Source organism: Etheostoma spectabile, unplaced genomic scaffold (genome assembly GCF_008692095.1).
Source record: "Etheostoma spectabile isolate EspeVRDwgs_2016 unplaced genomic scaffold, UIUC_Espe_1.0 scaffold00001214, whole genome shotgun sequence".
In the NCBI taxonomy this organism is placed as follows: Eukaryota; Metazoa; Chordata; class Actinopteri; order Perciformes; family Percidae; genus Etheostoma; species Etheostoma spectabile.
The window spans coordinates 5133-21095 of NW_022602705.1; the positions used below are offsets into that span (position 1 = coordinate 5133).

General features: G+C 42.5%; 1 protein-coding gene across 1 annotated transcript; it reads left to right on the forward strand.

The window, feature by feature from the left end:
- The first annotated feature begins 740 nt into the window (after positions 1 to 740).
- Positions 741 to 7114, forward strand: LOC116674860 (sodium-dependent neutral amino acid transporter B(0)AT3). Its single transcript, XM_032507070.1, has 12 exons — positions 741 to 882; positions 1662 to 1802; positions 1904 to 2041; positions 2623 to 2804; positions 2947 to 3057; positions 3145 to 3257; positions 4120 to 4248; positions 4342 to 4498; positions 4707 to 4911; positions 5005 to 5164; positions 5793 to 5955; positions 6813 to 7114. Exons 1-12 carry the CDS (start codon positions 741 to 743, stop codon positions 7029 to 7031), a joined length of 1860 nt encoding a protein of 619 aa, XP_032362961.1. The 3' UTR covers positions 7032 to 7114.
- Positions 7115 to 15963: the final 8849 nt, after the last annotated feature.

Sequence of the window (15963 nt, forward strand, 5' to 3'; positions counted from 1 at the left end):
CTTCTGAGTGCACACAGCGAATGACTGCGGTAGATGTGACAGAAAGGCGTGTTTCAACGAGTGTGGACTTCACAGGAAAACAGGAAATAAACAGAGGTATGGAGGTTTGGAGGCTAAAACGCATTTAAAACTTGCCCTGTTTAAGCCTGTTGGATGCTAACTCTAGCAGGAGGATAACACGGTAAAGGAAGCACCGATTGTTTTCATTTTTCTCTCTACAGAGCTACGTGTTAAAATTGACCGGAATTCTCCGAGTTCGCTTTTGAAAGGCAGCACAACATGTAGCCTCGTTTTGGCCTCTGCTGCAATGACTCGTGTGGTAGGTCTCACGGAACCACATGAGCTGGAGTCGATTCCTTCATCAGAACCTTGAAGAGGTTGGTGAGCATGTGTCCCATGTTAGATTAATTGAATAAAGATATAGCAGTGCCATGGTACAACTGTCACAGTGTCTTTTGCTGCATAACTGCATAACATTAAATCTGCATCACCACGTTATGCATTAATCGGAGTCTTGGCACATTCCCATTTTAAACAAAGTGAGAGGTTTAACCATTAAATCATTTTGCCTGATGTTTTCACTCCCTCCCAGGTGGCCTGACTTCTTCAATAAAATTAGTAAAACTCAAAGCTGCACGCAATAGGACAGCTAGGACCACTACCTAGGACCACTACAGATTAGAAGAGTTGAATCCTTGTAACAAAGCTGGAATTGTGTTAAGCCTTTTTTCCAGCTGAGGATGGGCAAAATAAAAGACTCCGGAGTGGAGGAGAGAGCCAAATGGGACAACAAGGTTCAGTACCTGTTAACATGTATTGGCTTTGCAGTGGGACTTGGAAACGTCTGGCGATTTCCTTATCTGTGCCAAATCTATGGAGGAGGTGAGACGCTATTATATGATGCCATTATCATATTCAGGGAAGATGGTCACTTTGGGGTGGACTTTGGGCTTTTTCACTTTGTAAACCTATAACATGCAAAAAAAGATATATATCACAATAAAGGAACGATTAACACCAAAAAGCATAATATACTTTAACTTTTTGATCACCAGACAACACGACTTGTTGATTTTTGAAGTTACCAGCCAGTCAGACTTTAGCCACGTTCCTTGTTTTCTTAACTAACTTTACTTAAATTCAGTTCCTCTGGTTTGTTTGTTGCTGTTCCTTTCTGTCCGTTCGTAATCTATACCACGAATGCTAGGCAAGTGCCAACGGTTGCACGACACGTCACAACGTAGCGTTAATGGGAAATGTAGGATTGGTACTACAAGCAGAGTTGCCAGATAAAAAGTAGGTTTCCAAGCCAAACACACACAAAACTGCCCAAATTTCTTGGCGGAAAACAGACCAATCTGGAATCATTTCCAAATGTCTAGACCTACTCTATCTGTAAAGCGTCTTGAGATAACTCTTGTTATGAATTGATACTATAAATAAAATTGAATTGAATTGAATTTCTGCAGCCTGACGGTTCAAAATGACACAGTGTTGTTTGCTTCTTACATCCCCAGCCAAATTGTTACTGTAGCTTTAAGTTAATTTTTAACCACATTTGGCGCTGATCATTTTACATATACAAGTATGTTGAGGAAGTCTGACAACTGATACAAATCTTGCATATTAACTGTGAGGTAATGTTTACTTCATGTCTTCAGGTGCATTCCTCATCCCCTACCTGATAGCGCTGGTGTTTGAGGGCCTCCCCCTGCTCTACCTGGAGCTGGCTATAGGACAGAGGCTCCGCATGGGCAGCATCGGTGTCTGGAACTCCATCTCACCACTACTGGGTGGAGTCGGTGGGTGGCCTAGAATTATTAGTAACATTTATTAGGGTATTTATTTGTCAGATTAATACTTATTTGTGGTACTTAAAATGCCCTTTATTTCCTGTGTGTAGGAATTGCCTCCATGATAGTGTCATTCCTGGTAGACATTTTCTACAACACCATCCTGGCCTGGGTGCTGTGGTATTTATTTCACTCGTTCCAAGACCCCCTGCCTTGGAGCCAGTGTCCACTCAATGATAACCTCACAGGTATCAAGAAACTCTACCAATCATTCTAGCTGCTCTTGATATTTTGTCACACACTGCGCTTGCCACTGCCCACTGACAGAAGTATTGTCTATACCATGTACAATTAAACTGTATCAATTAGTTTGAGAAACTAGCATAATTATAATAACTTTACAAGATGCAAAAGGACTCTTAACATTCAGGCTTTACGTGGCAATCCAGGTCAGACTTTATTTTTTAGATTGGATTTTTATTTTTATGACACAAAGGGGTTCTGCACCAAATGCATAAATAGCATGCTTTTGCTCAGTGAAAGATGGATGAAGGAGTCACAGACAAAAAACTAAAATCATATAGTCTCATTTGTTTTCCGTAAGCGTAATAAATGCTATACATTTTACACATTTTAAATACAACTATGCGGGAACACATCTCTTGATGGAAAACGGAAGAAATGTTTACTCTATACATACAGAAAATGAACTCCGTTACAAAAGCTGATGCATGATTAATCCAAAAAAAAACGTAATAATGTTCAGATTAAGTCCTAGAAAAAGAATGTCATAGATGTCATTTTCTCGCTTGTGTCTGCATCTAAATAGGCTATAATGTGGAGTGTGAGAAGAGCACTCCAGTGAACTACTTTTGGTACCGTGAGACTCTGAACATAACACCTGACATAGAGACCAGCGGCTCCCTGCAGTGGTGGCTGGTCATCTGTCTGGCCAGTGCTTGGTGTGTGGTCTACATCTGCTGCATCAAAGGCATCAAGTCCGTAGGAAAGGTCTGTTTATCTAGTGAAAAATATTCTTCAAAATCAACCACTGTACCACACATACATGACATTACTGCTGACAGAAAGAGATAAAATCGTGTGAATAATGAATTTTATGAATAATGCTATATCATACGTTTGCATGTTTCAGGCTGTGTATGTGACAGCCACATTCCCTTACCTGGTGCTGACTATTTTCCTGATCCGTGCCCTCACTTTGCCTGGAGCAACTGATGGACTGGTGTACCTCTTCACTCCTAATGTGAGTTTGGTCACTTGTTGCCCATACAGGTTTATGTAAGATTGTATGCCAGACACAATGACCTGATGTGCTGCGTGCACGCTGCAGTGGGAGATACTGAAGAACCCTCAGGTGTGGCTGGATGCTTCCACCCAGATCTTCTTCTCTCTCTCTGTGGCCTTTGGAGGTCTCATAGCTTTCTCCAGCTACAACGAAAAGAGGTAAGCACTAAAACAAACGCAGGTACAAAGGTACAAAGCGCAGCAAGCACAACTTTCATTGCTAGTTTCAGACCGACCATGAGGTGTGGTCAGGTCAGGTGCATTGTTGGCACATTGTTATCTTGCGGCAGCAGAAAGTGATTACGCTATTGACCAATAAAAACTTGGCCTAAAGTCAAGGGTGCAGTATTTTCCTGCTATTTATTGTATTTATTAGAGTGGCTGCATTATTCAGATAGTAGAATGCACCTGTATACAGTAGGAGGGTTTTGCAATGGGTACACTCTACTTGTAACACACAAGAATGCGGACCAGCGCTCCTCCTTAGTGAAATAGGTTATCGTTGCATTTGCGCTTTCACGTCACATAGATCAGATACATTTCCTCAGCAGAAAACCACTCGCATCTTCAATTTGCTGAATCCACCATTTAAATAGCAATGCACACTTGGCTTTTAAAGGATATGGGGGGTTGCCACTCTGATTGTTTTAATTCATGTTACACCCAAAACACACCTATGATTAAGAGACTAAAATAAACCCCTTTGTGCCTTACTTTGCACCCAGATTACGTGCCATTTAGATAGATAGATAGATAGATAGATAGATAGATAGATAGATAGATAGATAGATAGATAGATAGATAGATAGATAGATACATAGATAGATACATAGATAGATATTTACTGATCCCAAAAAAGGGACATTATGGAACTAACTAGAACTAGAAAAACTTTAGTTGGGAAAGCCCTAAATGCACTTGCCCATTGCACTTTAGAACATTTGTTATAGACCACAGGGCCCCTTAACACCCTCAATAAAATTGAAATGTCTTTTTTCTGTTTTTCTGTTTTCTGTCCTAGAAACAACTGTGAGAGGGATGCTGTTCTAGTAGGAGTAATAAATAGTGCCACATCTCTCTACGCCTCCATTCCCATCTTTGCCATTCTGGGATTTAAAGCCACCACTGCTTACAACTCCTGTGTTGAGGGGTATATACACACACACACATACTTTATGTAATTCTAAAGCTTCTATTGGCTTTCTTTTTGATACTAATGAGGCCAATTGAATCTCATCTGCAGAAACATCTTGGCTCTTACCAATTACTTTGAGTTTTCAGACCAGAACATAACTGTAGAGAACTATGATCACTGGCTCGAGTATTTAAATGGAACATCTCCAGGTGAGGTGGCCAGTCTGGACCTGACGCACTGTGACCTGCAAACGTTCCTTGACCAGGTATTTTAACTTTGAAAACACATCTAATCTTGTACATTGCATTCTTTTGTCTGAGTCTCATTTTTCTAGTTTCCCTCTGACCTTAAATCCTGGTTGTTATCTGCACTCGCCTCCCCTTTCCTTTTCTGGAGTACAGTATATTGAGTACCGTTCAAATATGTACAGTCAGTTCATGCTTCCTCATTATTTTCTTGCCTCTCTCCCTAAGAGCGCTTCAGGTACTGGCCTGGCTTTTATTGTGTTCACCGAAGCAGTGATAGAGATGCCAGGCTCGCAGATATGGGCAATACTGTTCTTCGTCATGCTCTTCAGCTTGGGTCTCTCCTCCATGTTTGGCAACATAGAGGGAGTCCTCACGCCCATCAACGACCTCAAACTAGTGCCTAAGTGGATGCCAAAAGAACTCATAACAGGTGCCTGCAAATCAGCTTGTTCTAAAAAGTTATAAAGGATACATGTTTTCCCCTTTGAACTCCCCTTTGAGCTTTTTTTTCTCACTTCCTTAGCACTCATCTGCTTGGTAGCCTTCTTGGCGGCTCTCATCTTCACCCTGGGTTCAGGGAACTACTGGGTGGAGGTCTTCAACAGCTACGTGGGCTCTGTACCTCTGCTGATCATTGCATTATTTGAGATTACTGGAGTCATTTATGTCCATGGAATGAAAAAGTAACTTGTTAACCTCTTCATTAGTATTCTGTATGGTCCAATGAGCTTAAAGGTCCCAAGGCATGAAAACTTCACTTTATGAGGTTTTTTAACATTAATATGAGTTCCCTCAGCCTGCCTATGGTCACCCCAGTGGCTAGAAATGGCGATAGGTGTAAACTGAGACCTGGGTCTCCTGCTCTGCCTTTAAGAAAATGAAAGCTTAGATGGGCTGATCTAGAATCTTGACCCTTACGGTTACCAAGGTTACCTCCGCTTTCTCTGCTTTGCATACCCAGAGAATTTTGTCCGCCCATGAGAAAGAGAGAGACATCATGGCTTTCAAACAAGCAAAGTGGCAGTTAGTCATGGCCACACCCCCAGCCTCCACCTTACCCCCCCTCTCTCCTCCTCAAAAGCTACAGACTCAAAAATGGCACGTCCTAAGGCAAGCTCCTCGTAGAACTGGCTCTAGTGGCTGTAATTCTGCACCAAAGCTAAATTTTGTGAAATAAACTTCAGATATGGTATTAGGGGACCACTAAGGCCTATATAAAAGCATCCAAAGAGCACCATGTCTTGGGACCTTTAAAATTATTTAGATCCCAACGTGTTAAACATTTTCTCTTGTTCCTGTAACTTCTGACAGTTTCAGTGAAGACATCTATGTCATGACTGGGAACAGGCCTAACATCTTCTGGAAGGCATGCTGGATGGTGATCAGTCCTTTAATGCTCCTGGTGGTGTTGATTGCCTATGTGGTCATCCAGGCACAGACACACCCATCTTATCCCACATGGAACCCAGCCTATGTAAGCAAAGAGAGGGTACTGACATGGAGATGTCAAGATTTCAGTAGAACTGAGTCCAAAGTGACTTTAAAGTTAAACTACCCATAGTAAGGGTACATTTCCAGGATAACTGCCTGGACATCTCATGTACTGGATGTCCATATGCTCCTGCTCTCTGTGTTGCCATTCTCAAAATCCCTTGCTTTGGTAGACAACAACAAACTTCGAGCTAGCAAGCTACACAATGACAATGCCACGTTTTGATGAAAATTTGGATAATGTAACAAGGCAGGCTTGCTTTGTTCTTTTGGTGATTGATTTTTGAAGAATATGTTTAGACCATTTACTATCTAATTAGGTGTGCTTTAGGACCAGTTGGTGGGGATTACTATGGACACATGGTGATACACTAGTAAGAGCAAATACAGTTTAACCATTTATCCAGCTAATTTATAGACATGATGGTACTGTATTGGGTGAACGGTTAACTTAGTTTTCTTTTGTGGGGTGCAAAACCACAAAAAAACAAGTTCCTTCTTGAGACCATTTTGCAGAGCCAATGTCACTTTGTCCAAAGCTTAGCTCCGTCTAGAACAAATGTGATTGGTTTAAAAAAAAAAAAAACACTAAACCAGTGTTTTTTCTTCTACCCCAGAATGTATCTGTGGTAGAGTCAAACCTTACTCCACAGCCCTGTGGAGATAGGTCTGGCAATGCAGGACTAAGCTAAGCTAAACTTATCTAATCACATGCTGGCTGTGGCTTCATATTTAGCACACAGATACCTTATGAGAGTGGTCTCCATTTTGAAGGGGGAATAAAGACAATTAGCAAATTTCAATTATTTATATATTATACTGCTTTGTCTTTTTCTTCAGGAACTATTCCCCCAAACTGAAGTGAAGCCCTATCCAGACTGGGTGTTTGCCATAATCCTCCTCCTCTGTGTACTACCTGTGATCTCCATCCCTCTGGTGGCTCTCTACAAACTGATCTGCTGTAGACTCAAGAAGTCCTCTGTTCGCACCAACCTAAATTCCTACTTCAACAACGGCTTTGAGGTTGAAACACAGGAACAGAAGAACCAGAGAGCTTAAGAAAATGTTGCAAGTAACAGTGTTACTGAACCGAAAAGGACGTCCTGATCTTTGCCAGTGCTTCTATGAAATTTCATCCTAATTCACCAGACAGCTGACTTATTACTAGTGCGTGGAAGCACGGAAGGGAGGGAGAAGGGAGCTAGCTGCGTTCTATTTGAAAATACTTTGAATGTCAACAAGAAGTGCCATGACCCAACACTGCTTATGGCGGTTTTACACTGCGTGGTATCTACTCAACTTGCCTCGAATCTACTTGCTTTTTTTGGTTTTCCATTACGAGAAAAAGTCCTTGGGACCTGCTACCAGGTACTTTTTTAGTACTACCTCAGTCGAGGTTCCAAGCGAGCTGAGGCGATACCAAAAGGTGACGTGGAAACCTGCAGACGGCTGGTTGGTCGGATCACTGCGTTTATAGCAAACAAGAGTGCGGAGTGTGTGTCCAGAACAAACGGGACATTTAAAAAAAAAATCTAGCCAGACACCGACAGATTATCTACTCTCTGCACTATTCTCACTTTTCAAATGTTCAATATTAAGGGCTATTAGGGGCTTTATGTCGTTTCCAATATTGCACACTGTTACCTAAAAAAAACAAGACAATATATCCAAGAAAAGTTTTTATTTACCTTTTCAAGTAGCGCATCAAACCCTTGCGTACATCCCGGTCTTCATCCTCTGCAACCTGTGACAGTGTCCCCCCCTGGGACTCTGCTGTCCCAGATGCATCCCAGTTGTTGTCACAAGCCTCTTCATGACTCTCATAAAGATTATGCGAAGTCCAGCAGGTCAGAACCAGAGATCTCACCAGTCGGACATCGCCCACCAGACGGTCTGCGGCGGCGATTTTGCAAAGCGTGAATGCTCTGAAACACAAAAGGTACACAGCAGACGTATTTTGGTGTGTAATCATGGTTGCTAAAGTTCATCTACTTCATATAGCGTGTAGTAAATACTGACCGGGGCCCCTAACACATGCAAATGTTAGCTGACGTTACCAGGAAACTTAACTTACCCTTTTGTGTCGGCGAACAATAGTCATGTCAACGTCTGAACTCCGTCGGAATTCCCAAACTCCTGTTTTTTTAGCGGTGATTTTTGTTGCTTCCTTCAGCTTCTTTTGAAACAAAACATTTCTTCTGGCTGTGGCAACTGTCCGACGTGCTGTTGGGAGTCGCGTTGAAAATTACATCGTCACGCGTAGCTATGGTGACCAGCCACGCTGAGGCGTTACTCAATTTGCAATGGACAACGGACGCAGAATGCGCCGAGTTGAGTAGAGGCGAGTCAAGTCGAGCTGTTACCAGGAGTGGAAAAACGCTGTTAGAGCACCTTTAAATGTCCCAATGAATCCTTTAATGAGATCTTAAGCTTTCTACTGTTTATGAAAACTATTTGATTTATGTGAGCCTTCCAAAAGATTGTAAGTGTAATGTAAAAAAATAAAATAAATTAAAGTCATCATTTGACTTATTCATGTCTGATAATATTTCTGTGAACTTATTTACATACAAATGATCTTACATGTCACAAAAGAAGTAGCATGTCTTCTGTGTGGAAAACTAGCACAAAGTCCAGACAAATAGCGGTGGGATGAGGCGGGGTCCACTACAGTAGGTGGATGAATTTCAGTTATCCATCCTTATTGATATGTTGGTTGATGTGCTTATGACTGTAGTTTATCATTTTAGTGTTTTATATGGGATGGCAAAGGACTATTTTTCTCTCTAAGGAGTCTTTCCCAACTTTGTAATGGAGACATGGCACACACTGAAGATCAGATCCACTGATCTTATTTTCACCCTGAGGATTAGAAAAACAAAAATACTTACTGTTGAGCTGATGAGGGTTTCATGGTTGTGATGAGTGAGGAGCTGTAATTGGGGCTGGCTGGTAGTCTATTACAGTCTACATCTGGATGGCCAAAAAGTCCTCTGGGGTCTTGTCAAACCCTGGCAAGCCCCAGATCCCACAGACGCCGCTTTAGACTGCACTTCCCTGTAAAGAGGATGACAGCAGAGCACAAAAGGTGCTTTATAATTTTATTTATTTTCTGTAAAATTCATCCACCTGAACTATTTCCTGCACTTGTAAAATCTAATAAAAGGTGGCAATAAACTGTGTGGCGTCCCCGGCTGAATAATGGTCGGGCTCTTTATTAACTGATGATTCAGGAATCTTTATTTTCCCTTTGCAACATTCCTTATTACAGCTTGAATATCTTGAATCACCGTAAGAGCTGAGAAAAACATGGAAAAACACAACACCTTCATTTTACATACAATTTGCTGTAGTATCTCTCAAGTGGCGGGCTAATGGCAATATGCTACTGTTAGTTTAACTTGCAAACTTGTATTCTCTGATCTCAGCAAAACTACAAAACGGTACACAATAGTAACTCAGAATAAAAATGAAGTGTAAAACTAACATACCTTGTGCCTCTAACAGCCAGGTGCTAAACAATATTACTGAATGCCTTCGTTAGACCGCTTTTTCTTTTTCTGGTTTTCGGAACTTTCATAATAAAAGCATTTGCGTCGGAAAATGACAACCATAGAAACACTATTTGGGCAATTTACACTCCCACCAAAATATTAATGCTTTACAGAACATTATAGAATGTAAAGGCAAATAATTTACCCAACTGAATACTTACTAAGGACAAAAGCGAACAATAGTCTCATATCATATGTCCATTTATGAGTCTATGATTTCAACTCTTTGTATAGAGAAAGGACATGGTTGTTAGGTCTTCAAACTGACTCTAGGAGCAGGATCAGCTTCTGAACTGGGCGTTCGATGATGGATGGCTTGCCAGAATTTTGTCCCTCCTTTCTCATCTTCTGTTCACCGAGACGTATCTTTACCTTTCTCACAAGTCCATCTTTATCAGTAGTTGTTTGTACAACTTTAGCCAATCTCCACTCATTCCGTGGCAAATCCTCTACCCTTTCTATGACAATGTCACCGACTTTTAGGTTCCTTCTTGGAGTGTGCCAGCGTTGTCTGATGGCGATATTAGAAAGGTACTCTCTTTTCCAACGACTCCAAAACTGTTCAGCAAGATACTGAACATGACACCACCTCTTATGAGCATACATGTCCTCTTTGATGAAGCTGCCAGGAGGTGGTAATGCAACAACAGACTTCCTTGTGAGCAGGTGATCGGGTGTTAGTGGCTCAGGACTGTCTTGATCAGTTAGGTTGTCGACTGTGAGCCGCCTGCTGTTCACAATGGCCATTGCCTCATAGAAGAATGTCCAAAGTGAGGCATTATCCAGCCTACCTGGGGATATTGAGAGAGTGGAACGAAGCACGTTCCTCACTGTTCTGATTTGCCTTTCCCATACTCCTCCTGCAAGGATTGAGTGGGGAGCGTTCAAGATGAAGTTGCACTGCTTTTGAGCCAAGAATGTAGTAATACGATTTCCATCCAATTGCTTGAGAGCCTCCTTTAGTTAATTTTTGGCTCCCACAAAATTAGTTCCCTGGTCACATCGTATTTGGCGTACAGCTCCACTTACAGCAAGAAAACAACGAAGTCCGTTGATGAAGGCATCTGTAGACATGTCATTCAACATTTCTGTGTGAACAGCCCGACATGAAAGGCATGTGAAAAGGAGTCCATATCGCTTGTGCTCCTTGCGTCCCTGTTTTGTGTGAAACGGATCAAAGCAGTCCATACTGCAGTAGGTAAATGGAGGTGATGGATTTACACATTCTGTTGGCAGGTCTGCCATTCTCTGTTCCTCGGTCGGTCTACTGAATTTTTGACATTTTACACATTGACGAACATATTTAGCAACAGTTCGGTTGATTCCTGGGATCCAAAATCCATTTGATCTTATCTCATTTATGGTGAAACCCTTTCCTTGATGTCTGATCTGCTCATGGTACTGGGCCATTATCATGATGGTGATATGATGATCCTTAGGGATTATCATCGGGTGTTTCTGCAATGCAGGGAGAGATGCATTTTTTAACCTTCCTCCCACCTTGAGGAGTCCATCTTGGTCAAGAAAAACATACATTTGCTCTGAGATGGAAGTTGAGCTTCCTTTACGAGGAGCTTGATCTCCTCTGGATAAACTTGTCTTTGTAAGTCCTTATTGATAATGCACTGTGCGTCTTCTCTCTCCTTCACAGAACTATGACCTGTTGACTTGCCGGTTGACACGGCGGAGGAGACGTGCCACTGCTTGCGTGGCCTTGTACCATGAAGAAAACCTTGACACGCGATCTGAGAGACTTACTTGTTCCCTAGTCTGTACATTCAGTGTCTGAAACCCTTTGACTTCAGGGTTGCCAATCTGGATTTCTACGACAGTGTACGCAGCTGAGGGAAGTTCTTTCTCCCATAGAAACTGAGGTCCTGTAAACCAATTTGATGTGAGAAGTTTACTTGCACTTTAGCCTCTTGAGGCGAGATCATCAGGATTTTTATCAGTTGGGACGTATCTCCATTGCTCTGGAGTTGTGCTGAGACGTACCTTTTGTATTCTGTTTGACACAAATGTGTGGAAACGCTGTGCCTTGTTATTGATGTACCCCAAGACCACTTTGGAGTCAGTCCAGAAGTACTCGTCAATGTCTGTGAGACCAAGCTCCTCCTTCAGAGTGTTGCTCACTACAACTGAAACAACAGCAGCTGTCACTTCTAATCTGGGAATAGTTGTGACTTTGATGGGAGCTACTCTGGACATTGCCATAAGCAGAGTGCAGTGAACATTTCCATTTTCACTTAAATGTCTCAAATAGGAACATTGGCCATATCCGTGTGTGCTTGCATCAGAGAAGTGGTGAAGCTCTCTTCTCAAGACGTGTCCAAAGTCAGGTGGCACATAGCAACGAGGTATGTTGATTTTCTCCAAATTTGCAAGATCGCTCTTCCAGCTCTCCCACGCTGGATGTAGATCACCACGGAGGGGTTCATCCCAACTTGTACTATGCTTGCACATTTCTTGCAGAATCCTTTTACCGATTAGCAGGAAGGTAGCAATGAGGCCCAGCGGGTCATAAACAGAGGCCACCATGATTAGTATGCCTCGATGGGTTGCGGGCTGATCTTTCAGGGATATACAAAATCTAAAGGTGTCAGATTCAATGTGCCAATGGATCCCTAAGGCTCTTTCCAATGTGGAATCGTTGAAGGCAAGGTCGAGAGCCTTTACCTCGATTGCACACTCAGATGGAGGTAGTCTCTCTAACACCGTTTTGTGTTACACACAAACTTGTGCAGTCTTAGACCACCTGTAGCACAGAGTTTCTGAGCCTCCTTTGCAAGCTGAATAGCTTCATCAGTAGTTGCTGTGCTTGTAACACCGTCATCAACATAGAAAACCTTCATGATGAACTGTGAGCCAAGGGGAAACAAGTTCTCATTCTCCTTGGCCAAGCGCTTCAACCCATAGTTGGCGCATCCAGTTGATGATGCAGCACCGAAAAGATGTACCTTCATGCAAAATTCTTATGGCTCAGTGCTGAGATTTCCATCCTTCCACCAGAGGAAACGTAGATAGTCTCTGTCAGACTCCTGCACATGGAACTGATGAAACATCTTCTTTATGTTGCACATCAGAGCAGTGTTGTGCCGCCTGAATCTCATAAGCACACCAGTCAGATTATTAATTAGGTCTGGGCCTGTCAGCAAGTGGTTATTTAAGCTTGTGCTTAGCAGAGCAATCAAAACCAACACGGAGCTTTCCTGTTTTTTTCAAGTGGTAGACTCCGTGGTGGGGTATGTACCATTTTTCTCCTTCCTTTCCTTTATTGTGAAGCTCCTCGGCATCACCCTTTTCAATAACTTCATTCATGAACTTCACGTAGTGTTCCTTGTAGGTCTCATCCTTCAGTAACCTTCTCTTAAGGTGACCAATTTTAGAGGGGTTGTGGCTCGTCCTTGTGGATATCTGTCATCCCACACTGTGGAGCCCAGGAGGGATGGAGGGGAGGGCACACAGGCCCCCCAGCATGTCCAGCAAGTCCCGAACACGCCCTTGGTAGAGCTGCAGGGGAAAGGAAATGGAAAATGTACAGAACTGGGTGTTTTGTCCTGACAGGAAAAAAACATTTACGAGCTTCAAATTCCTCCAAAACACATACATCAGACTTTCTTGTACTTTACTGAAGCCTTTGCTTTTGTTTTGTAAAACTAAAACATTTTAGATAAAAAGAAATCAGTACACAAACATTTACATAATGCATTCAGAAGGTGCACACATAACCTTTTTTACAAATACACAATTTCTGGCAAGTTACAAAGGCACTTAGCGCACAGAGCTAGCTACTGCTGCTGCAACTGCTAGCTAGCACTTTTTAAAGCTCCACTAGAGAACCTTTCCTGCTTCTACAGGTTGGAAGAGGAATTGTCCCATTACGTCTCATTGGAACCACAGATCCGCTACCAGATCTGGTAAACTTGCATAGTGCGGTTTTAGCCGGTAGAGAGCCGCAAAGCAAATGCAGAAGTGCCATTCACCCTGTTACGAGTTGATGAACCTCTGAAACGATTTGGGAAACATTACTTTAAGGCAGGGGCGGATTTAGTCATATTGAGGCCTAAGGCAAACATAGGCATGGGGCCCTCCACAACACTTGTTCTCCCCCTTTTCAGTCCTTATTTATCTGAGAAAGACGTGCTCTCTGTCTGACAGCTGTTTTGGCCAGAGTGCTGGATCATCTTCAATCATAACACATTGATTAGGGTGACTGCTACTCGCGGGGTCTAGTTGCTGAGTATTATATGTGTCACATTCTTCGTCATTGCCATAGTTATCATCATGGACAGTGAAAGCAGCAGTTCCGTAACCATCTCTATTCGAAGGATCCTGTAAGGTTGTCTTGTATGTAGCCCCCGCATTGCTAGAGCAACCTGGGCTGACACTATTCTTCATCAGTGTTAGCATTGCTAGCGCAAGCACCGGCTTCTTGCTGCTCTTTAGTAACGTTAATGTTCGTGTTGTCAGTAGCCGTCGTGAAAAAGGTTGTTACCTTTGGAAGTTTTGCTAAAACGTTCTGCTTTCTTCCCGCTTCTTCCTTTTTTCAGAACCACTACGGTAGCTTCGCTTCATTTTTCAACCGTCTGTACTCTCCAGCTTACAGCATGCTGAGCCATTAGGCTCGTTCGAGATGAACTGCGCCTCGCCTGTAAAGCAGACGAGAGCAGGCGACAGCAGCGGGGGGCGGTGACAAAAAGCTGCGGTAAAGTCGGACAGTTTCCAGCCGATTCGAGCAGCCTTCAGGCTGGACAGGAAGTGACAAAAACACTGTGGTGCGATTCCGATTTAATAAAATATAATCAGACCCAAATATCAGCTTTTAGACAGTCTCCAGTTGTTTTAATTATGACAGAGTAGCTCTCAGAATGTTCTACATGAGATCTGTTGCTGATTTTAATTAACAACAGACTGTAGATGATCCGTGATCTGCTCAGATTTAGTCTCTCTGACTTCTAAACGTAACTATCAGCCACACAACATGTGTTCTGGACAGAATAAGTCTTTAAATCAGACAAATAGCAATTAAAATCCCTCCGATTCAAAAACAATAAAAAGTTTATATAAAACGTCATCATGTTGTAAACCAATCAGGTGTTAAATCAGCTGAGAAGCCGGCGTTTCCCAGCATGCTCTGGGTCCGCCTGGGTCCGCCTGGCTCTTGCAGTCGGTGAAAAGCAACTGCGCCGCCTGCGTCTCAGAACTGCGGCCGCCTTGCTCTCGTGAGATTTCCGTTGCCCACGTGTGCATGACGTCAGAGCAAGTCGGGATCAAGTCGGACACAAATCTACCCAGCATGCAACGGGCGCCGATCGCCGGTGATCGATTCTGTGCAGACCTGGCTCATCTCGAACGAGCCTATTTATTTACAAACACACGCAGATGCGCAGTAGGATAATGGAATAGTTCAATGTAGTGGGGACTGGGGGGAGTTTCTCATCATGAATTAAACAATCAGATAGCACTTTAGAGTATCAATGTTTGGAGATATAATTAATAGGTGAAAAGTAAGACAACAAATTGTAACCATGAGTTTATGAGGCGTTTTATGGGGCCCTTGGTAGCTTGGGGCCTAAGGCAATTGCCTACCTTTGCCTAATGCTAAGTCCGCCTCTGCTTTAAGGTACAAAAAGTTCTCTAGTGTTGCTTTAACAAAACTATGGAAACATTTTAACAAGAAATTCCTTTTAAAAGATGCAAATGTTATGTAATTATTTACATATTTTACTTACAGACCAATGGCAGAAGTGTATCAGAAATACATTCAGCAGCTACATGAGTCCAGCACTGTCTTTCTTGCACATGCTTCTGTGCTCAAATGAAGAAAGCATTTGACTGAATAATTACCGCCTGACCAGTAGGTGGCATCAGATGGAAATAGATTGAAGGAACATTCCAGTCAATTTGGAGTGCTTTCAGTGGCAAGAAAAAATTAAAACATCGGTGCTGTCTACACCATGTTATCCTCTTGCTAGATTTTGCACCCAACAAGCTTAAACAGGGCAAGTTTTAAACGTGTTTTTATCACAATTATGAACCTGAAAATTAGCATAATATGAGCACTTTAAAGCCCTGAATATGATAATGGAATCATATAATAGCATCTCAACTCCTGCATAGATTTGGCACAGATAAGGAAATCGCCAGACGTTTCCAAGTCCCACTGCAAAGCCAATACATGTTAACAGGTACTGAACCTTGTTGTCCCATTTGGCTCTCTCCTCCACTGAGGAGTCTTTTGTTTTGCCCATCCTCAGCTGGAAAAAAGGCTTAACACAATTCCAGCTTTGTTACAAGGATTCAACTCTCCTAATCTGTAGTGGTCCTAGGAGTGGTCCAAGGTCCTAGCTGTCCTATCGCGTGCAGCTTTGAGTTTTACTAATTTTGTTGAAGAAGTCAGGCCCCCTGGGAGGGAGTGAAAACATCAGGCAAAATGA